General features: G+C 44.0%; 1 protein-coding gene and 1 pseudogene across 6 annotated transcripts; both read right to left on the reverse strand.

Annotated features, from left to right (window-relative positions):
- Positions 1-135: 135 nt before the first annotated feature.
- On the reverse strand, positions 136-21,507 carry ZBTB24 (zinc finger and BTB domain containing 24). Of its 6 annotated transcripts, none has more exons than XM_069974820.1 (7): positions 21,414-21,507; positions 14,962-15,878; positions 13,157-13,324; positions 8,922-9,005; positions 6,395-6,481; positions 3,201-3,282; positions 136-2,280 (listed from the first exon to the last, which is right to left on the reverse strand). In XM_069974820.1, the coding sequence occupies exons 2-7, from the start codon at positions 15,860-15,862 to the stop codon at positions 1,365-1,367; spliced, it is 2,238 nt and encodes a 745-aa protein (XP_069830921.1). In that variant the 5' UTR covers positions 15,863-15,878; positions 21,414-21,507; the 3' UTR covers positions 136-1,364. The 6 variants fall into 6 exon arrangements, with proteins under 6 accessions (XP_069830921.1, XP_069830923.1, XP_069830919.1 ...); XM_069974822.1 differs by lacking the exon at positions 21,414-21,507 and adding an exon at positions 21,288-21,403; XM_069974818.1 differs by lacking the exon at positions 21,414-21,507 and adding an exon at positions 21,230-21,403.
- Positions 11,001-11,168, reverse strand: LOC138796158 (U2 spliceosomal RNA; annotated as a pseudogene).
- Positions 21,508-24,505: the final 2,998 nt, after the last annotated feature.

Raw genomic sequence — 24,505 nt, forward strand, 5'->3', positions numbered from 1 at the left:
AAACCCAATTACAAAGTTTCTTAAAATCGCCAGTACTATTGATTTTAAACGACAATGACACTTTAAATCTGGACGTAAAAATGATAAACTATGAATCACTTACCGATGATTTACCAATGAGCTTGAAAATCAGAAAACGGTTTTAATTTTTTATTTAAATGCACAAATGCAGCATCCGCTCATAAAAGTTGAACTATAGAACAAACTGCTACAATACAGTGAATACAGTGTAGGCATGTTTGGCTTTTTGGCTCTCTGTGCGATGCTCTCGATGTTATTTACCGATATCCTGTCTGAGCTAATGTATAACGGACACTCTCATGTACATTAGGGTATGTTCACACATAAAATAGGCGTAATTCCATTGCGGAACTCTCCGCCGCAGAATTCCGCCTACCTCAGTGTGTCATATCATCTCAATGGGAGAGCGCGCTCCTCTGCAGCCTCCGCGCGCCCACTCATTCACTCACAGCGAGACACTGAGCACAGCGGGATTCCGCCGTATTTGCTTGGTCTGAATATACCCTTAGGGTATGTGCACACTGAGGAATTTAGACGGAATCTCTGTTGCGGAGTTCCGAGCTCGCGCCTGCTCACGGACTGCAGCGCGCGCGTCTCTGCCCGTGTCATAGACTCCATTCTATGTACGGGCGGATTCCTTCCTCCGTCCAATGAATGAACTTGGGAAGGAATCCGCCGGTGCATAGAATGGAGTCTATGACACGGGCGAAGACGCGCGCGTCCGCTAGCGGGCGCGAGCTGGGAATTCCGCTGCGGAGGTTCCATCTGAATTCCTCAGTGTGCACATACCTTTAAAGAGGAGGAAAACAGTATCTTCCATTGATGCCAATAACTGCTCGATATTACAGGTCCAAAGCCCGATGCTGCACTACTGAAAGATATGAATGACAAAAGGGGGTAGAACTCTTTGTAGTGCAGTGTCAGGTTTTCAGCCTGTTACTCAAACAATGTATTTATGTACATTAAAGTGCATTTTTATAATCCCCTGGTAAGAGTAAACAATACAAAGTTGGAGCACCTCTGGAGCTCATTCCATGTAGATGCATTGGTAAAAGAAAACCCTTTCAATATATTTCTAACCATGTCAACTCCTGCTAAACAGCACAAGAACAAAAAAAAAATATATATATACTTTGAATGAAAGGCACATAAAATGTAAAGTTAAAATATAAATCAAACAAGTCTAAGCTATGGAAAAATGCTGAGCTAAAGTAACAAACTAGGAATTGAGGTTTGGAACTTGCTTGGCCCTGAAAATAAACAAAAAAACTATTTTTTTTCCCCCAAATCATCACATTAGAAAAAATATTTTTGTACAAGTACTGTACTTTCAAAAGAACAATTTATGTCGAGGTTGTATTTGGTGGGGCCACTGTTGTATTTGGTGGGGCCACTGTTGTATTTGGTGGGGCCACTGTTGTATTTGGTGGGGCCACTGTTGTATTTGGTGGGGCCACTGTTGCATTGATGAAGGAAACGGCACCAGCGGGTATCTGGAATGACTGAGCCTGGACTAGCTGCGCAGGTACAGGATGCGTTACTCGGCCAGTAACAGCTACAGTTTGCGGGGCCTGCTCAGGAACCCGAACGCCGTGAGCGAGGATACTAGGAGCTGAGGGAACTTGCATCTGAGTAAGCGGTGGTGGACGATTTGTTTGTGCCAAGTGAATTCCGTGGGTCCGTCCCTGCAGCTGGTCAAATGCTTCTTTTGATAGAGTGACAACATGCATTTGCTCTGGTAGCACAGTCTGTACCCTGCTCTCTATTAAGTCAATATTGTGTATGGGTTGTACTTGTTGCGGATGTGGTGCCACTTGTAACCCATGCAAGACAGGAGGTGGATGACTTATCAGTGTCAGATTTGCTGCTGGGTCCGCAATGGCTGAAGGGGCTTCTGCAGTGACAAGACTAATACCCTGGCCTTGACCTGGCATGAAGTTTAGGTTATGTACATTGTCCGTAACCACTAACTGTATTTCTTGTGCATTAGGTGTTGCTAACTGGAAATGCTCCATCTGCACTAGGCCTCTTGATACCTCTTTAAATCTATTGCTAGCATTGGTGGCCGGTGGTTTGGGCTTTTTTTCTCTGCTGTGGCTTTTAATGTGCGCCTTCAGATTGTCCATACGAGTAAACTGCACATTGCATTTTGGGCAGGAGAACGGCTTCTTTCCAGCATGCAAAGTCATGTGTCTTCTCTTTGCACTGGAATCTGCAAAGGCTTTCCCACAAATATTGCAAGAATACGGCTTTTCACCCCTGCAGAAAAAAAAAAACAGAGGCGTGACATACTACTTTTTTAACTATTTGTATTCCTCTTTTAATTTTACAAAATAAAGAGGGTAAAGTACAAATATCCTCATAGAAAAGAAGGCAATATTTAAAGGAAACCTGTATCCAAAACAATGCTATGTAATCTATCCCCATCATGTTATAGAGCAGAAGGAGCTGAGCAGATTGATATATATCTTTATGGGAAAAGATTCAGTATAACTTGTTCGTTCCCTGCTTATTCTGTGATAAGGAGTCCAGTGGGTGGTGTCACTCAATGGGCTGGACTCCTTAGCATGGAAAAATCAGAGATTTCAATCAATAAATTACAAGATATATATCTTTATGGAGAAAGATTTGATATATCAATTTGCTCAGCAAATTCTGCTCTATAACATGATGCGATAACTTAAAACAAACTTTTTTTTTTTTTTTTTTAGAACTACCCAATCTGTGCCGGCGCAGGGATCCCAGTGGTGTAGTCTATTTTTCAAAAGCCACCTGGTTCCGGCGCTCGTCGTTGTTCTCTTTCCATGCACTAGTGACAGGCCCGGCACCCCTCCATGAGTCTAATGAAGGCGCGTCACAGAGAGGGGATATCGTCAAACTAGGCACCAGGATGTCTTCAGTGCATACAGATGGTGAATGCAGGCTGGTGCACAAGAAGACAATGGAAACCAGGAGGCGTTTTAAACAGCGCTTCTGTACGCCAGCAAAACAAGAAAGCCGCTTTGGTAGACCAAGGCTTCTTAATGTTTTGTTAACATTACCTTCATTGTTTAGATACACAACAAAACCATAACACCTAGGGTAGATGAATAAACAGTGATGGTCTTCACCGTTTTATAAAATAGGGTCTACCTAGTCTCCACTATTTTTGAAGGGCAGAAATTAAAAGTGCATATTACCTATGTATTCTCATGTGTGTGAGTAAGGAACTTTTAGCAGTGAATGATTTTCCACAGACTTCACACGTGAATGGCTTTTCACCTGAACAAAAAAAAAAGAATAAAAAATTAAATATATATCTCCAAAAAGTTTACTTATCACATTCACACAGTCGTTTTTGGATATCAGCTTATGGGATCATAATGCGGTCGCGCTGACCGCAGTATCTATAGCCGGGACCCGCCGCGGATGCGCCTGTGTCATCCTGCAGCGTAAATTAACATCCGTGCAGCGGCGGGAGGAGGTTAATTTATCAAACTTGCCTCCCTCTCCTGATATGCTGCTCTTTCCCACCCACAGTTGACTGCTCATTGTCTAGGTTACCGACCACCTCTCTGCTTTTTAATCAGTGGTCTGGCTGGTGTATATATAGTACTAGAAAATGTACCCGACGCTGCCCGGGTATAAAGTGTCAGTGTGCTAATTAGATTTGTTCTAAGGTGGCCAGGAGGCCAATCTAAAAGTATTGTCTCATCAGTGGAATTAGTGTATACCTGTAGTGCATAGTTGGAGGGGTTCTGTATACCTACAGTGTATAGTGTTTAGGGGTCCCGCATATCTGTAGTGCATAGTTAGGGGGTGGGGGGGGGCTGTATACCTATAGTGTATAGTTGGGGGGGGTCCTGTATACCTGTAGTGTGTAGTTGGGGGGGGGGCTGTATACCTGTAGTGTTTAGTTGAGGGAGGTCCTGTATACCAGTAGTGTATAGTTGGGGGGGGGCTGTATACCTGTAATGTATAGTTGAGGGAGGTCCTATATACCAGTAGTGTATAGTTGGGGGGGGGGGGGCTGTATACCTGTACTGTATAGTTTGGGAAGGCCTGTATACCTGTACTGTATAGTTCGCGGGTCCTGTATACCTGTAGTAGATAGTTGGTGCTGTATACCTGTAATGTATAGTTGGTGGAGGTTTTGTATACCTGTAGTTTATAGTTTGAGGGTCCTGGAAACCTGTAGTGTATAGTTGGTGGAGGTCTTGTATACCTGTAGTATATAGTACGGGGGTCCTGTATACCTGTAGTGTGTAGTTGGGGGGGGTCCTGTATACCTGTAGTATAGAGTTAGAAAAGGTGCTGTATACTTGTAGTATAGAGTTGGTAGAGGTCCTGTATACCTGTAGTGTAAAGTTTGGGGTCCTATATACCTGTAGTATATAATTGGTGGAGTTCCTGTATACCTGTAGTGTATAGTTTTGGGGTCCTGTATACCTGTAGTGTATAGTTTGGGGTCCTGTATACCTGTAGTATAGAGTTGGTGGGGGGTGCTGTATACCTGTATTAGAGTTGGTGAAGGTCCTGTATACCTGTAGTGTATATTTTGGGGTCCTTTATACCTGTAGTATATAGTTTGTGGAGGTCCGGTATACCTGTAGTATAGAGTTGGTAAAGGTGCTGTATACTTGTAGTATAGAGTTGGTGGAGGTCCTGTATACCTGTAGTGTATAGTTTGGGGTCCTGTATACCTGTAGTATAGAGTTGGTGGGTGGTGCTGTATACCCGTATTATAGAGTTGGTGAAGGTCCTGTATACCTGTAGTGTATGGTTTGGGGTCCTGTATACCTGTAGTATATAGTTGGTGGAGGTCCAGTATACCTGTAGTTTAACATTTGGGGGTCCTGTATACCTGTAGTATAGAGTTGGTGGAGGTTCTGTATACCTGTAGTGTATAGTTTGGGGTCCTGTATACCTGTAGTGTATAGTTGGTGGAGTTCCTGTATACTTGTAGTGTATAGTTTTGGGGTCCTTTATACCTGTAGTGTAAAGTTTGGGGTCCTGTATACCTGCAGGGTCGTATTTACCATTAGGCACCCATGGTCTTGTGCCTAGGGTAGCACCTTGCAGAGGGGCAGTACCCTCCCATTCAGAAAATCTGGTGTCTTTTCAAGAGGGGGTTTGTTATCCAATATATACAATAAATGTGAAGGAAAGTGATTCGCTCACCACGTAGCCGCAATCTTCGGGTAGTGAAACCCAATATACTTTATTGTATATATTGGATTGCTTGACAGGACTGGTGGAGTTCGGGAATGTGGAGGGTGCTCATGAGCATTATAGTGCGTGGTCATTTTGTTGAACTGAGGGGTTTGTTATCCAGTCACAGTATGGCGGTATTGGTCAGGTCTGGTATAGCAGTGTTATCCAGTCACAGTATGGCGGTATTGGTCAGGTCTGGTGTGGCAGTGTTATCCAGTCACAGTATAGCGGTATTGGTCAGGTCTGGTGTGGCGGTGTTAAATGTGACGTCTGGAGCTATTACCTACCTATCCTGATGCTAATTGGTGAGTGAGGATGGGGTGTCTTCAGGTTTAGTGCTTAGGGCAGCAGCAGCTGGTAATACTGCCCTGTATACCTGTATAGATGGAGTAGGAGGTCCTGTATACATGTACTGTATACATGGAGTAGGGGATCCTGTATACATGTACTGTATAGATGGAGTAGGGGGTCTACCAGTTATTTCTGTGGATCTGTTGTGAGGCAGCTGGCCCTAGCAACCATTCACATTCCAGCTCCCTGTGAAAGTAGTAATCCTATTGGTTGCTAAGGCTCCCAACTGCCAACTGCTGGGCAGCTGCAGCTAATTATATCACCTGTGTGCAGTGTGGAGATTTTCCCATTCATTTCTATGGGGCGCTGCTCTTTCCCCCTCCCCCTCCGCTCCTGTACATCTGGTATAGTAACACTATGACGCCCCTTTATAAAAGTGTGTAAAAAGAAACTGGTGTAAACTGCTCATCATACGTCAACCAATCACAGCTCAGCTTTCAGTTCTGGTAAAATGAAAGCTAAGCTGTGATTGGTTGCTATGGGCAGTTTGCACTCTTCACACATCTACATTATAGCTATATACACACCAGCCACTGGTTTTAGAACAGAGTGGTGACTGGTAACCTAGAAAATGAGCTGTCAACAACGGGAGGGAAAAAACAAACATATCAGGTGAAGGAGACATGTTTGCCAAATGAATGTATTTGCAAAAAGTCCTACAAGTTTAATTAAATTAGTTGAGATGTGAATACCCCTTTAAGAACAAATGTGAAACGGCGAGTCGACAGGATTTATAGGCTAGAATTTACATTCTGTACTAATTTAGAGTGTAAGAGCTGAAAACCTTCTTAAATGTAGCACATATATTCATATAGGAAAACAGTTGTACCTGTATGAGATCTTAGATGTTTTTTTAACTGAGAGGAGTCCATGAACTTTCGCTGGCAGATTTTACACTCTGGTAACCCATCACCTTCTATTGATGGACAAAAAAAAAACACAAGTACACAAGTATGTATTAGAACAGAATGTAGTTCTAGAAGGTACACTAAGTGTTAATAAGCCACATTCAATTAGAGAGTTTATGTCTACAAGCTTTTCTGACTGCTAGGAGGTCATTTTAGGATTTTAGGCCAGTGACCACTATTGTTGTCCAATGTCAAGTTCTGGTGAAATGAAACGTGGACTGTGATGGGTTGCTATGGGCAAAGTACACTAGTTTTACAGAGACTGGGGGGGGGGCATTGCACGTCTGCCACGCCGACGTCTCTACTATGCTGCGCATGCGCAGTGCAGCCGGAGAAGACGGCGCTGTACTGCGCCTGCGCGGCGTAGTACAGCAGCATACGCAGTATAGTAAATGCAATGTTGCCCCCCCCCCCCCGGTTGACGTCACCAGGCGCCGCTTTCCGACACGCCCAGAGGGGTGTGATTACAGCGCCGGAGCCGGCCCAGGACCCAGTGACTACTTAAAGAAGCCCTCGCCCATAGTGACTACTTGCATGGTAATTTACATAGAGCGTGGGAGACTATTAAACTAACTTTGGGGGCTCTATGTACAGGGGACAGAGGGATGTTTAGGAAGCGTGTTGGCTGATGTACCAGCACGTTTCCTTAGCTTTATGGGCAATTTTAGTGTGATTGGTTCCCTTTAAATAGATATCCTTTACTTGCTGATCTGGTGCACCATTTAATTATAATATATAAAAATCCAAATACGTAAATGAGATCATTTGGTCACTGGGGCGTTCCCAGGCCCCTCAGCTCACCAGTTAGCCTGCCAGCTGACCAGCTTTTTCCAAGGTGCCTACTTATGCATTTCCACTGGCCCAAGATCCTGTACACTGTTACTGCCCCAAAAGTATCTCATTTACAGATTAGAATTTTTATAAATTCTAAGTAAACAGCGCAATGGATCAGCAGGAAAAGGATATCTTTGTAATCAGTATCAGAACGCCACCAGGTAGGTACCAGCAGATTTGTATAGATAAAGCTGCTGTTAATTTCCCTTTAACTTCCTAGAACTGGTACATTTATATAGTAAACTTGTTGGTGTACAGTATTAGGCTAGGTTCACACTGCGTTTTCAGCATCCGTTTTACGGATCAGTTTTTTTGCAAAAAACGGATGCATTTGTGTGCATCCGTTTTTGATCCGTTTTTCCATTGACTTCCATTATAAAAAAAAAAAAAAAACGGATCCAAATGGATGCGTGTTTTTGACGCACAATAAAGTACTGTTGACACTACTTTTTTTACTGTTAAAAAAAAAACGGATCCGTTAAACGGATGCTGAAAACGCAATGTGAACCTAGCCTTAGGGCCCTTTTACACAGAAAGATTACCTGACAGATTATCTGCCAAAGATTTGAAGCCAAAACCAGGAACAGACTATAAACAGATCAGGCCATACATGAAAGCCTGAGATTTCTCCTCTTTTCAAATCCAGTCCTGGCTTTGGTTTCAAATCTTTGGCAGATAATCTGTCAGATAATCTTTCTGTGTAAAAGGGCCCTTACTCACAGCACTTACTGACAGCAGCTCCCTGTGTACACATAGAGCTAAAATCATACACCCATCCTCCAGGCTGTGCTGCCCTGCTCTGTGGTGATTCTGTCCATAAGATGGCCGAGCATGGAGGACCCTGGGGGGGGGGCGAGTGTTTGGGCATGGTCACATGCTCCTCCATGCTCGGCCATCTTATGGACAGAATCACCACACAGAGCAGGGTAGCACAGCCTGGAGGATGGGTGTATGATTTTAGCTCTATGGGTACACAGGGAGCAGCTGTCAGTAAGTACATTTGCTAATGCGGTACACTGAGCAATGTTGCCATAAAGTGACCAGCCTCTTAAAATGTTGTGTTATAGCAGCCTATCACTGTATAAACTTATGAAACATATTAGACAACTGCCTTTACAAGAAGTCCTAACATAAATGTGTTGGTTCTCTAGGACTACTGAATGGGCCACGGCACTCACTGGAGCCTAGTCACAAAACTAGGCACATATGGAGGTGTGAGATATATAGATTATAGTACTGGAAAACCCCTATATATACAAGCATAATATACCTATATAGTGGAACCATTAAGACAACCACCACAAATTGCACTAAAAAGTTGTATTTATGTGTAATGTATGTTGAATAGTAAATCTTTCACACAAAATCTAGTCTAGAGTAAGGGGTAGTCTTCTCAAAGAAGTGGTGGTGTTTTACAGACGTTTCACTGTGTATATACAGTACATACATATTAAACAGAATAAAAAAATGCTATTAGAAACAAACAGATGAGCACAGAGTAAAGTGGATGTACACTTTAGATGGTTAGCCCTACTAAACAGTAGCAGGACAGGTCCTCATATACTGTCATAGAAAGAAAACAGTAGTAAGAGAAGTACTAAGAACCTTACATACCTATGTGAATACGATAATGACTTTTCAGTTGTCTTTTCTGACTGTAGAACTTTCCACACTTGTCACAAGTAAATGCTTTTTTGTCTGTTGAAGAAGGAACATAGATACTAATAGTGTTGTCACGATACCAGAATTTTGAGTTCGATACCAATACCAACTTTTTTTTTTCAATGCTCGATACCAATTCGATACTTAATAAATTTTATTAAAAAAAAACCCACAAGAATAGAGATGCGCCCGTATGGACCATATTTTAAAACTAAAGTTTGCCTTATTTAAAATAAATGTTCTTTAAAAAATTGCCCTATTCTCACTCCTAACACTTTTTTATCTTTTAGCCTGCATGGCTGTGGGGCAATCTGTAGTTTTATTTAGTAGCTGTAGTTTTTATGTGGTACTGAATTTGGTGGTTTCTCCGCTTGCACCATTTACCGTGCGTCATCAGGAAGGTGATAATCTTATAATATGTACAATAACACTTCAGCTATCAGGGGGATGATGGGAACTGTAGTCATGTAACACACACTTCAGCTATCAGGGATGATGGGGGTTGTAGGCATGTAACACACTTCAGCTATCAGGGATGATGGGAACTGTAGTCATGTAACACACTTCAGCTATCAGGGATGATGGGAACTGTAGTCATGTAATACACTTCAGCTATCAGGGATGATGAGGGTTGTAGTTGCACTATTCCAGCTGGATTCGGGCGGCAGAGTAATGTGCAAGCTACAGCCCCCCTCCCCCTTCGCAGTTGCAGCCAGGCCGACCTTTTGCTCACCCCCCACATTGCTGATGCCGGCCCGGGAGTGTCCTGACGGCTCCCACCTCACAGCCATCCACCTCCTGTCAGATCTCCTCCTCGCCTCCCCCACCTCCAGCCTTCTCCCCCGGACGGTGCAGCTCTCAGCTTCTCTCTTCCCTCTCCTGCCGCCGACGCTGCTCTGTAATGCTATACTGACCCGGGACCCCGCGTCCCCCTCGGCTCTTGTCAGATACTCACCGGGCCCAGCTCTGTCTCATGCCCGATGCCTGTGGAGGGGGGAAGCTCATGCCGCTCATCTTATTCCATAAGACCTCAGCACTATCGCAGCTGCCAACCCCGCTGTGGCACACACGTGTCCCCCGCGGCGATGTGAGGCAGGAACGGCCAGCGGCAGCACCATGGTGCGCGGAAGATCGGGGTCCCAGGTCTGTGTTTGCAGGGGTGGCACATAGAGAACATGACAGGCGCTCAGTTAGCCTCCTGTCATGTTCTCTGCACTATACTCTGTTAAACTACGCTATTTTGTAGTTTAACAAAAGTATCGATACCAGGAAATCCTGGTACCGAAACGTTTTTTTGCCCCGAAAATCGATAGTATCGATTTTTCGGTGCATCGTGCATCCCTAGATACTAATAATCAAATACGAAGGCGGTGTAAATACGCCGTGTATCCCCATAGTGGTAGAGCTTCCTTTCTTCAGTACAGCAGAATGAACTAACTCTCGCTATCTCAGTTAGGTTAATATTCCTATTCATTTGTTTCTCATTAGAGTTGACCGAATTTACAGTAGCAACAAAACTAAGAGTCCCGCTAAGCACGGCCATTACTTTGTCAGCCTGCTGCTCTGGAAATCCACTGCTATGTACTCTGAGTGCCTGGAAAAGCTGGATACCATCCTGGGAGAAAAACAGCTGGCAGTTCTTTGTGGCTATTTCTTAGACCCCCAAAAACATTGTGCATAATATGTGTGAGGGGAGCAATAGTCTGCATAAATAGGAGCTGCTTCCAAAGTGCTTCGGTTGCCTGGAAAAGTCCAGGATGATAACCTTAGGTCTCCTTGGACCGCATCCATATTTTTCTGGCACCCAGTTGGCGGCATGGTGGCTCAGTCAGTAGCACAAGGACCCAGGTTTAGGTCCATCTGGGGACAACTGCCTGTCTATGATCTGTGTTTGCATGGCTTCCCTCTCACACTCCAAAACGTACTAGTAGCTGAATTTAGATTAAGATCCCCAATGGGGACAGAAACTGATGTTAGCACTATATATATATATATACATACACACACACACACACACACACACATATATACATATATTAGTACTGAAATACCAGGTCAATGGAGAGAGCAAGCTCTTTTTCCATCTCCCTGTCCTAAAAATCCATTTAATATATAGTCCCTAGATAGGGGAAGTATCAGTTATCAAACGGATGAGAACAGATACGACACTTGATCTTAGCCAAAAGGCTGAGAGGAGATTTTTTCTTTATAATGCTCTTCTCTTTAGAGTATACTTAAATAAATAAATGGTAAAAATAAAAGAAACATGTTTGGCTTTATTGCATGTGTAATTGCCCCCCCCTCAGTGACACTTACCCCCTGGCCTGGCTACAGAACATACTGGAGTCAAGGCCTGCATGTTAGGGCCACATTCCACGGAACGATTATCGGCCGTATTCAGCTGATAATCGTCCCGTGGAATAGAAGGCAACGATCAGCCGACATCGTTCGTGTCGGCTGATCGTTGCAGTCGCTTGTTTTCCAACATGTTGAAAAACAAGCGACTGATATAGCAGCGATCTACTGCCGTCGCTCAGTGGAATAGAAACGGTGGTAGCAGCCCGCCGCTATCCCCTATGGGCTGCCCGGACGATCTAGCGATCACCCGGGCAGCCCCCCCCCCCACACCTCCATGCGGCCCCTCCCGCACTCACCCGCCGGGTATAATGGCGGTGGCAGTGAGCGGGGAACGAGGAGCAGATGAGCGCTGACAGCCCTCGTTTGCTCCTCTCTGTCGACCCGTGGAATGGGTAATTTACTCTGGGCTAAAGCACTCAGCGCACTGTCTGACAGAAGTCCTGGAACTTTTCCCCCCTCCAACCAGTAGGGACCTGCCCCAGTCCAGCACCTCCCCCACCGCTGCAGCTGCCTATAATCTGGCTGCCAGTTATCTGTTGCTGCCTGAGAATCCATCCCAAATTCAGCCACTGTACAGATTTCCAGGGGGGCAGGGCAAACAAGAATTGAAAAGTAACAGAGGCAGACACAGGGTTGAGGGGACATTCAGCTACATGTATGTAACCGGATGGGTTCATTTCAGAAAATAAAAGTGTCTTATTGATGTAATGAGAAGGAATGTATTATTTTAATGTCTTGTGTGTATATATATATATATATATATATATATATATATATATATTCGTATGGCTATGTGTGTAGAAGTCATTGTAGTTGTGTGTGTGTGTGTGTGTGTATGTATACTGTCACACCTATGTCAACTGTCCAGCCATATACCTTCACAATAGTGTAAACATTGGAGGATACAGTTGTTTGTTGCTATTGTTGTATGGCTGAAAGAACCTTATAGCTGTAATTGTAAGACTGGGTCCCCATTGTGCTTGGTAAATATGTACAAGGCCGGAGAAACATCAGATAACTTCCATTCATGGTCATCAGTGGTCTACATAGACATACAAGCACATCATCCCCACCCAAACTTACTATAAGGGTACAAACACACACAGCAGATATGCAGCAGATTTGGTGGTGCAGATTTTATACTGTGTTCAGTTATTTAGATCTAATCTGCTGCGTATCTGCTGTGTATTTGCTGCGTATCGCAGCAGTAAATACGCAGCGTATATGCCGTGTGTGTTTGTACCCTAAAGGTCGGGGGTATGTAGCTTCGAGCCAGCCTCAGCTGGGACCATGGATGGAAGGTGCCCAGCACCCTGGAGGTCATCGAGGGAAATGGGCGTATATTAGACCATAATATACAAAGGGGCTCCCCATTTCATGGTGGATAAAACAACTATGCATCTGTACCATCTGTAACTACACCTAAGTATTGTTCTTTGTATTAAATACCTTATTTTTCTATAAATATGTGTGGTTATAGCCTTCTCCGACTATTATCAAAAGCAACCGGTTACAATGTATTAAAAACAAAACAAAAAGTTCAATTTAGCTCATTAATGTATATTGCAAAATTTCTTATCATGACCTAAGCTAACTAAAACTAAATGGTCAAAATATTTTATAGTTGCGCTTTAAGAACATAGATAAAATGTCAGATTACACGGTTAACAGCATAAAAACAGTCGGGGGGTTTATAAGTAATATAGAAGATATATAATGGCCAGATATAGTGCTGCCTCTTATGTACACACGGCAGCTTATACTGAAAATTTGTCTCAAACAACAGGTACACTTTAACATATATGAAACATAAAACTGTAAAAACATACCTGCATGTAGACGCATATGTTCCTTGAGCGAATTCTTGGTTGCAAGAGATTTACTGCACACAATACAGCTATAAGGTCTCTCTCCAGTGTGGATGCGTTCATGGACCCGCAGAGAATGTTTCTGGGGAAAACCTTGTCCACACTGAGAACATTTAAAAGGACACTCCCCTAAAACATATAAGAAACATGAACTGGAGTTTTGATGCTGAACATTCACCAATGCAGACATGTTTGCATTTTTACAAACCAAAGGGCTTAAAAGGCCCCTCTCCACCGCTGCAGCCACTAACAATACCTGTTCTACTAAAAACAGGACACATTTTACCATTCAGAAAAAAAATGCCAGTAAATTGCTGAGATTTTTTTTTTTTTTATAGTTCCCACCATATGCAAATTTAAAGTAATCTAGTGATCGGGGTGTTGTTCTCCCTTTCAGGTCATGCCTGGTGAAGAGGAATCAACTATAATCATTCACTAGTTGCAGTCTTTTATGGCACTTCTTATACAGTCTGCTTTATGCATATAAACATATACTTAGAAAGTTTTTGTCTATTTCTTTAAAAGGTGCAAACAGCAACCAATGAGCTGCAGAGAAAATCTGTAAAAAAAAAAAAAACAACCTTGTATGTCCCTTTCTTTAACCCCTTCATAACCAAAGGTCATTGATGCAAATTAAAGCAAAGTTCCTCCTTGCCTTCTAAGAGCACTAAGGCATCTATTTTTCCACCTATAGGGCTGGTCGGGGGTGGCATTTTTTGCGCCATGATCTCTAGTTTTATTCCACATGCTACGACATTTTACACTTTAAGGGGCTATTACATGCATGATAACCAGTGGCTTAAAGGGCTTTCAGAGACAGCATGACTCTTGTCTGCTGTTCAGGTGCGGTTTGCAATTAAGCTTCATTCACTTCAATGAAAATGAGTTACAAAACCTGACCCAAACTGGAGACAAGAGTGGGTCTGTCTCTAGAAGAAAGTCCATTTTTGTGTAGCCCTAGATAACCCCTTTAAAGGGGTTATCCAGCGCTACAAAAACATTGCCACTTTCTTCCAGAGACAGACACACTCTTGTCTCCAGCTTGGACAGGGTTTTGCTGCTCAGTTCCATTAAAGTGAATGGAGCTTAAAGGGGTTATCCAGAGCTACAAAAACATTGCCACTTTCTTCCAGAGACAGACACACTCTTGTCTCCAGCTTGGACAGGGTTTTGCTGCTCAGTTCCATTAAAGTGAATGGAGCTTAAAGGGGTTATCCAGCGCTACAAAAAACATGGCCACTTTCCCCCTACTGTTGTCTCCAGATTGGGTGGGATTTTGAAACTCAGTTCCATTGAAGTAAATGGAGCTTAATTGCAAACCGCACCTGAACTGGAGACAATAGTAGGGGGAAAAGTGGCCATGTTTTTGTAGCGTTGGATAACCCCTTTAATTGCAAACCACACCTGAACTGGAGACGAGAGTCGTGTTGTCTCTGAAAGAAAGTGGCCATGTTTTTGTAGCACTGGATAAACCCTTTAATAAGTTAGATGCAGCCCTAGGGAGTTCGGAATAACATGGACAAGCCATAGGCCTTTAGCTGTATCCATGTTTTCCAGGACCCCATAGGACTTTATCCAACTTCTTGAGCCACTGGTAATCCAATGCTGAATGACTCCTCTCGGCATGCTTCAGTCATGCTCATCTCTTGTCTTTTGGCAATACAATTGTAATATTCAGTAGCGGAAAAGGACAGCAGGTAACAGAAAAAAGCATCCATCATAGTATTCATGGCAATGACTACACGTAGGATTTATTCCAGTTATACCTGTATGAGTTCTCCGGTGGATCGCCAAGAAGTGCTTGTACTTGAAGACTTTTCCACAGTCTTTGCAGCTAACTTCAGCAGCCGGTGGCTTTTTTTTGCCCACAGAATTCTTTGTTGGAACACGCTGCTCACCATCTTCACCGACTCTATAATCCTGTAGCTTAACGGACCTTTGCGATTTGCGCTTGCTATGTCTCTTCAGGACCAGTGGTTCTTCTGGAGGCTTGGGATTTAAGTCACATGTCACCTCTGCAGCAAAATCAGCAACTTCATGCTCATGTATTATTGTTCCATTGGCATAACACGTATCTTCCATACTTCCTGGGATGGCTGCGTGGTCTGCATCTTTCTCTGCCTGGTCCACAGACCTGGAATCTGCCTCGGTATTACTTTGATCACTTTGCTTCTTTGGTCTTCCACGTTTCCGCTTTGATACGGGATCATCTGCTTCATCTGCTGTTTTATTATCGGATGCTTCAGCACTAGGTTTCAGTAGGTTCTGCTGATACTCCGCATAAGCTTTCACCAGATTATCCACTTTTAACACCTGGGCAGTCACCAGTATCTGCTTAAGGCATTTCTCATTCACATGGATGTTCCCGGTGTAGATAAACTTCAGCAGGGTTTCAAAAACCTCGGCCACCACTCCTTCTATGACATAGATTGACTGGCCTATATTTCCCTCATCAGCAAACATCATAGAGAAGTATTCACTGGTAGCAGCTAGCAGAGCTTTATGTGCCCGGAACTGCACCGTCTCAACTAAAAGGGTTATGTCACATAGGAAGTTCCTTTTCCTCTGCTCCTCTAAACTTGAGAGCACAGTGTTCTTATGACTACTTGAGTGGATGTTAATCTGCACTTCTGTTTCCAACTCCAGCTGAGGGACCGCGTCTTCCATTGTTTGTAGGAGAAATCTAAAAGAAAAGAAATCCAATCCAATTATTTTACCGTCTCCATCTACTTAAAGAGAACCAATCACCTAAATATAACTGTCCCTATTATGACAGTACATCTCTCCCTAAGTCTATTCATGAAGATACAGACTGCCTTTGCAGTCTGTATCTTTATACTTTACCTGATCCTCTGTTCCCTGGCTGTTCCGGTGAGCGCCGCCATCTTGATGACGTCACTTGCGTTCCAGCTGTGCGTTCCAGCGTGACGTCATCAAGATGGCGGCGCCGCCGGAACAGCCAGGGAACAGAGGATCTGGTAAAGTATAAAGCTACAGACTGCAAATGCAGTCTGTATCCTCATGAAGTCTATCTATGAAGATACAGACTGCCTTTGCAGTCTGTATCTTTATACTTTACCAGATCCTCTGTTCCCTGGCTGTTCCGGCGGCGCCGCCATCTTGATGACGTCACGCTGGAACGCACAGCTGGAACGCAAGTGACGTCATCAAGATGGCGGCGCCGCCGGAACAGCCAGGGAACAGAGGATCTGGTAAAGTATAAAGATACAGACTGCAAAGGCAGTCTGTATCTTCATAGATAGACTTCATGAGGATACAGACTGCATTTGCAGTCTGTAGCTTTATACTTTACCTATCCTCTGCTTCAGTGCCGCAAGGCCGGGCACCGCCATCTTGATTACGGGCCTTGCGTTCCACCGCTGGAACGCAAGTGACGTAATCAAGATGGCGCCGCCGGCCTTGCTGCACCGAAGAAGAGGATTAGGTAAAGTATAAAGATACAGACTGCAGAGGCAGTCTGTATCTTCATAAATAGATTAGAGAAGAGGGACTTTAGATAATACACAGCGATCTTGCGCTGTATAGCGCGAGATCACTGTGTGTTAACAGAGCGGCAGGCAAAGGATCATGGGAACCTTTCCTGCCACTCTGCATGACGGGAGTTTCCTGTCTTGCGCCGGCTCTTTTGAAAAGAGCCGGCTCGAGACAGGAAAGTAAAAAGGGAATAATTCAAAAACGTGACAATAAAAATAATTAATTATATTTGCAAATTCAATTAAATTATGATTTGCATCTAATTAAGGAATAAAAATGTTTTAACTTTCGTCCATGCTTGGTTCTCTTTAAATGGGCACTGCCACAATAAAAACATTTGACATTTCTCAAGTACATGTTAAAATGGATCAGCACTCCCCACTGGTCAGTAGATATGCGCAGTAGATGGCTGACAGCAGGGAAGTGCAGTGCAGACCCCCCACCAACCAAAACATTTGGCTTGTCTCAGCCTTCTTTCACACATGCTGCTTTCAGGCTAGAAACTGAGAGTTTTTGTCCAAATATATAAAAAGTACCATATGTCTCCTTGACCTAACAGCTATCTAACAGTGGCAGCAGTGAATTGGGAATACCCCTTTAAGTCTCTTAACCCCTTAGCAACCTAATTAAAGGGGTACTCTGATTAAAACTTACTTATCCCCTACCCACAGAAAAGGGGACAAATAAGAGGTCGCTGGGGGTCCAAACTCCATGCCTGTCCCCGGCTCCTATGATTTGAATACAACCATGGGTTGGCACGTGACCAATGGCTCTATTCATTCTCCATGGGGCCACTTGAATGAGCTGAGTACTGTACTCGACCAGCGATTAGCAGAACAGGCAGTTCCTGCAGGGACGATAAATCATAGGAACCATTGCCGAGCATTAGGGACCGAGAGACTTTGAAGCAGCAACTGCTGGGAATCGGGGCAGGAGAGTACAGTTTCTTATTTAAATCACCTGGCCTGACTTTCAATATATTTTTCAGAATGATTTAACAAAGTAATTCTTAGTATATGTTCTGCAGTGTGTGAACATACTTGTATTTTGTATTTTTTCAATTTCCTCTCTGCCATTAAAGGAGTTTTCCCTTTTGGGACCTGCACCTCTTATGAGATAGAGGGCTCCCCATTATCCTCTATAGCTGATCGCTAAGGGTCCAACCGGAAGTGTTTGGCGGCCCTGACAGAGAATACATGGACAGGAGGCATGGTCAATATTCCATTCATTATGAGGTGCTTGTGTCCTTGTAGAGGTCCCACCAGTCATACCCTTTCAAAAACTCCAGGTTCTGGCAATGAAAAAAATGGCATAACTAAGAGATCCCTTTAATCCCTACTGAATAGACCTTCAGGCCATGAGTGTGCACCACAGCTCCATTCATTCCCTACAGAGCCACAAAATATGCCCAAAGCTCTATTCAGCAGGGATTTTGGGGTCTCTGTTCTCAAGATCATGGGAGACCTCAGCATTCAGACCCCTGCACTCCTGTGCATCATATGGATAGAGCATAATTACCACACATGGGAATACCCCTTTAATAATTAATGGGCAAATAGTAAAAGACTATAATACTGCCCAACTATTACTTATTAAAGGGGTTGTCCAGCGAAAATCTTTTCCTTTCAAATCAATTGATGTCAGAAAGTTATATAGATTTGTAATTTACTTCTATTAAAAAATCTTAAGTCTTGCCAATATTATTACCTACTATATGTCATGCAGGAAATGTTGTTTTATTTTCAGTCTGACACACTGCTCTCTGCTGACATCTCTGTCATCGTTGTCTCGGTATTATATAAATCCCCATAGAAAACCTCTCCTGCTCTGGACAGTTCCTTTCTCTGCCAGAGGTAGCAGCAGAGAGCACTGTCAGACTGAAAATAAAACAACATTTCCTGCATGACATACAGCAGCTAATAAGAATGGTATAAGTATATAACTTTCTGACATCAATTGATTTGAAAGGAAAAGATTTTCGCTGGACAACCCCTTTAAAACCTGCTTGTAGCTGAAAAGCGTTGGAGACCTCCTTTGTAAACTCCATTTAAATACCACGATCCAGTGCTTCACAAGCCTCAGGTCTTTGGTGCGCTGTCCTGGATCTCCAGGCGATTACCAACCCTGACTGCATCTGTGCCCTCCAGAAAGGGATTTAGTAAAGTGGAACAAAGGGCTGGGAATTATCAGTTCCTTGCTCTGCCATTTACTCACAGGCTGCAGGAATTTCAGGCCTGCAGCCTATGAGCTGCCAGGACACGAATCTTGCTCTAACAGGAGAAATTATATGACTGCTTCGTGCTTGCCAGGGGATGCTGTCTCTGCGGCTTACAAGCTGGGCGCATGTAGAATTAAAGGGGAACTCTGGATAAGAAAAACTTGTTTTCTATTAAAAGTACATTAAAAGTTATATAGATGTGTCTATACAATGTATTACCATATCTGTACGGTTCTGCCACACTGGTAGCTGATAGAAATCCAGGAAGTGAAAAAAAAGGCCCCTGTCCCAGTCCACATTGTCTCCTGCTCCCACTGCTCTCCCCCCTTAGGAGACAAATCTTCCATGTCTCTGTCTCACATTGTGTGTGTTTGCTGATGATGCAGATAGGGGGCAGGGTGTGATGTCACAGGAGGCACAGCTGGATAACCCAATCCCCTGACTGATTTACCATCTCTGACCGAACAGACAAACAGAAGCAGCTGCTGCACTAATTTTACTGATTGTAATGGGTGGGGGCTGTGATGATGACATGAGGGAAAGCATTGCATTCTGGGAAATGCCAAACCAGAAAGAACAGAAACACAAAACAGAGCAAAAAAACCCCAAACAAATGGATTTCTGGTAGTTTCAAAACTGGGATAGATAGGTAAGTAATGCGTTATGCTTCTGCAGAAGTTTCATTTTTTTTTAACCTCTACCTGGAGTTCCCCTTTAATGTTCAGTGTATGATGTGAGCCCGGACCTGTCCTCCCCCCATTCCCCAAATCTGGTCTCAGGGGGCATTATTACTATATGGCAGCATAGCAGGCACTATTAGTATGGGGGCATTATTACTGTATAAAAAGCACAAAGTGCCGTTATTACTGCATGGAGGCACAGGGAGGCATTATTACTATATGGAGGCACAGAGGGGATATAATTACCATGTGGGAACACGGGGAAGGACAATATTACCTTGTGGAGGCATAGGGGAGGACATTCTTATGGCTTAGAAGCACGTGGAAGGGGGATTAAATTATTAACGTTTTGTAGCTGAAGGCGGCAACATTACTAGATAAAGGCTCAGGGCGACAATATCAAAGTATAGGCACGGTTACTCTGTGGGGGCATTATTACTGTATGGGTATACAAGGGCCATTATCATCCAGTTTGGGTAACATTGGGGCATTATTTGTGAAAGGGATCACAGTAGGAGCATTATTAGTGAGTGCAGGACACAGTTGGCGCATGACACCAGGCAACGTGGAGAGCTATGTATATACTTTATTTTCTACACAGTCATCAGCCACCGGCAGTGCATCGCTATTACCAGTAGCGATACCCAGTTGGCAGCCGATGATTTTAGGTGAGGACAGAAAGACACGACTAACCTATGATTGTTGTCATTGGCTGATCATTGTCTTGGTTATGGTGTGTTTACACAGACAGATTTATCTGACAGATTTTTAAAGCCAAAGCCAGAAATGGATTTGAAAAGAGGAGAAATCTCAGTCTTTCCTTTATGACCTGTTCACTGTTTATAGTCTGTTCCTGGCTTTGACTTCAAAAATTGTGCGTGTAAACGCACCATTACATGGAGTGATAATTGGCCCGATTGAGCAGATTATGGCTCCGTCTAATTGGGCCCTAACTGTAATCATGTATGTAGGCTGCAGATCTCCTATGTGATTCTAGCATATCCCCTGTATGGCAGCGTATGAGGGGTAAATCGTGCTTATAGTGGTCTGTGCATCCCATACATTATGTGGTAATTATAGGTTCTTTAGCCCTTTTATAATACTGGATGAGGGGGACTGTGTTATGCATTGATACAATGTTGTATATACTGTATAAATTATCTTGGGGCAGGGATACCATAGCTACGTATACAGAAGAGTGGGGTGCAGCCATGTCTATGTTTGATAAGTTGTTATATAGCAATGCTGTCCTCAAGGAGTGTTCTGTTTTTTTCTTTTTTAAGTTTAAAAAAAAAATAGGTGAGCCATAACACGGCCTGCATTCGCCCTACCTTGAATGAAGGAGTCCGTGCCCTTGCAGACGGCTTTGGCTATGGGTCCATGGCTAGGGGCCGCAGCACAGATGTATCACTCCCTGACCATGGCTCTCATGACCTGCACTGACAGCTGTCAGGTAATGTGACCAACCTCTCTATAGCTTCAGCTATCACGTGAGCTCCCACAATGCACTGGGCCACACAAGGGCAAAACTGCAGGATCTTACATTTAGCGTTAGATCCGAACAGAGGAAAAAATCCATCACGTGACTGGTCTACAAGACACGCTAACGTCTATGCAGCCTTGACCTGCTGTATCCCGCACCTTATATTACCGCAGCGGCTTTATCCTGCTGACTTCTACCAGCTCGCGGTGCCGTTACCTAAGTTATAACGCGGAACGACCGGTCAAAAGCGTCACAGCAGAAGTAGGAGACTTGACTTAGGGTGCGGCACCTTACCGACTGTCACAGCTCACACCGCTAACTGATATAACGGCTACAACTCACCGGGACACACAGGCGAAGCTTCTACGGAGCGGGTGATGACATCATATCCACGTGACCGCACACAGTGATGACGCGGGATACCGCGCCTCTGAAAAAAGCGGAAGTGTGGGCGGCGGATTCAAACGGGAACATAGAGGCAGTGAGTGGGAGAAGGCGCGCTGCAGATTCTCTATTGAGCGCCATACTGCGCCCTCTAGTGGTGATTTAGGCAACTGACAGTACATAGCTGTAATAATGATCAAACGCTTTATCTGGGAGAACGTATTATACCTATGATGTTAGTATTTTCTTTTTAACCCCTTAGACTTAGTGAATATTATATATATTTATATATATAGAGGGAGATGCGTCAAACATGGTGTAAAGTGAAATTGGCTCAGTTGCCCCTAGCAACCAGATTCCACAGATTCTTAGGAAAATGAAAGGTGGAATCTGATTGGTTGCTACGGGCAACTGAGAGTTTCACAGATCCAGTTTCAAATTCTACATTTCGATATTCTAATGAATGAATTTGTTCCCCAGTTACAGTAACAGCCTAACTCAAATGGCCTTTGTTTCCACCAAGATGAGGCCCCGCCACATTATTCAAGAGTAGTCCACAGGGATCTTGATAAAACATTTCCTAATAAACGGACTGGCCGAAGAGGCCCACTTGATTGGCCGGTACGTTCACCAGACTTGACCCCAATGGATTTTTTCTCTTGTAGGGTACTGAAGGACAAAGTTTATAGTCGAAAACCAAAAATTTGAAAAATTAGAGATGCATTTTAAGAAATGTATACCCAGGGCCGTTTCTAGTGCTGTGCGGGCCGGGCAACCACACAGGGCGCCAACAGCTAGGGGGCGCTGTTGGCACCTCCGGGGCCTTACTCGGCTACCCCCTGGCGCTCACCTGACCCAACACTGCTACAATAGCACCCCCACCGGCACTCACCTGACCGGCCTGCCGCCATAGCACCACCCCCCACCCCCCCGACACTCACCTGACCTGCCCACCGCCACCTCCATAGCATCCCCCGGCGCTCACCTGACCGGCCCTCTTCAGGCCACCGCCCGCATCTTCTCCCTTTACAGAGCCTGGCCTGGCCGTGCATACTCCATCCAGCAGGTGCAGTGATATGACATCAGTGCGCCTGCTGGAGGATGTGTGCTGCTCCACACAGGCTGAAGAGAGGAGATCCGAAGATAGAGGGGCCCACTCCATCAAAGGATTAGGTGGGTATAATGTTGGGTTTTTTTTGTGTGTGTGTTGGGCAATACAGGGTGGATTATTACTATGGGGCAGAGCACAGGGGGGTGTACTATGGGGACAGCAGGGGGAGATTACTATGGGGACAGCACGGGGGGGATTACTATGGGGCAGAGCAGGGGGGGTTATTACTATAGGGGCATAGCACAGGGGGATTATTACTATGAGACAGAGCACAGGGGGGATTATTACTATGGGGCAGGACAGGGGGGGGGGGGTTATTTCTATAGGGGCATAGCACAGGGGGGATTATTACTATGGGACAGAGTAGAGGGGGATTATTACTTTGGGGCAGAGCAGAGGGGGCATTATTACTATATGGGGACACAGCAGGGGACATTATTACTATATGGGGACACAGCAGAGGACATTGTTACTATATGGGGACACAGCAGAGCAGGGGACATTATTACTATATGGGGACACAGAAGAGCAGGATACATTATTACTATATGGGGACACAGCAGAGCAGGGAACATTATTACTATATGGGGACACAGCAGGGCATCCTATAAACAGTGTGCAACCCACATACCTACTGACTTTACTGCCCATAACACAAAAAAAGTGGAAGGAAGTGACATGTCACTTCTTTCGGCGGATAGCGGAATACGCCGGCCCATAGAATGGTGTCTATGGAGCCGGCGGAAAGGCGTGCGCGCGGACACACGACGGAATTTCGCGGACATTGTCTGCGAGAATTTCGTAGTATGAGCCTAAGATGTTTGGCAGGTTCAGAAGAGATGAAGTGATTAAGAGATGAAGTATACAAGCCCCCAGGGTATATAAACTGGCTGCCATCTTTGAATAAAGGAGATCCACCTTAACCATCAATGTGTCAGGATGTTTGATTCTCAGTGCGCACTATAAACCTATAACTTGTAATTTGGAGCAGTCAATATGACAGCACTCTTTATGTGCATCCATAACAGCTGCAAGAAATCTTCCTGGAGGTCTGGGCCGGATGGAAAGGAAAGTGACGCCTCAGGTCCAATAAGACATCACATTTTAGTGACTGAATGACTTTTTTCTAGTTGAAAAAGGTTAGGTAGCACTGCTTTATGTCATAATACACACACTGCTTCTTCCTAGCAACAACTCCCCCCCAACATCACTCAAAAGGGGGGCACTTTTATCAAGATTCGCCCTGTAGTCAAAATTACCTAGAAACGGCCCTTTGAACACCCATAGAGACTTGTGCAAAAATGTTTGTCGAAGAGTAAGAGGCAGACTTCAAAACTGTGCAAATTGTGATGGAAAATAGTTTGAGCATCTGCGTTGATAAAAATTTAAGGGCTTTTATATTATTGTTCAGAATAAAATGTAATTGCCAATGTTCTGCTTGTGTTAGTAAACATAATTGTAAGTATAAATCAAACTAAATGTTATTATTTTCTGTCCACCTACTTTTGGACTACCCTGTATATAAAGGGTGGTTCGGTTAGTATAAGATGTTTATTGTGTTCTATGCAAGTGCAGCAATATATAAAAAAGAATGTTACAATTATTTAGTTTTTCCTTACCCACCTACTGAGAACCACAACTAAGGGAGTATTCTTTCAACCTTTACCAAACTCAATGGTAGTATTATATATAGGCAAATATTATCACCATACATATTACCGCCATACTGTTACTGATCAAATCCTGTACACCAAGACAAGGGGCAACTATTACAGCCATACCATGACAATTACTATTACCGCCATAGTGTTGCTGACCAAATCCTGTATACTACAACCAATAACACCAGCAGTACCAGTTTACAAAAGACAAATATAACCAGCACATAATTACTAATACCACAACTGCTATTGAATAAAATCCACTGACCAATAAAAAA

The sequence above is a fragment of the Dendropsophus ebraccatus genome, chromosome 6 (genome assembly GCF_027789765.1).
Source record: "Dendropsophus ebraccatus isolate aDenEbr1 chromosome 6, aDenEbr1.pat, whole genome shotgun sequence".
Taxonomy (NCBI): domain Eukaryota; kingdom Metazoa; phylum Chordata; class Amphibia; order Anura; family Hylidae; genus Dendropsophus; species Dendropsophus ebraccatus.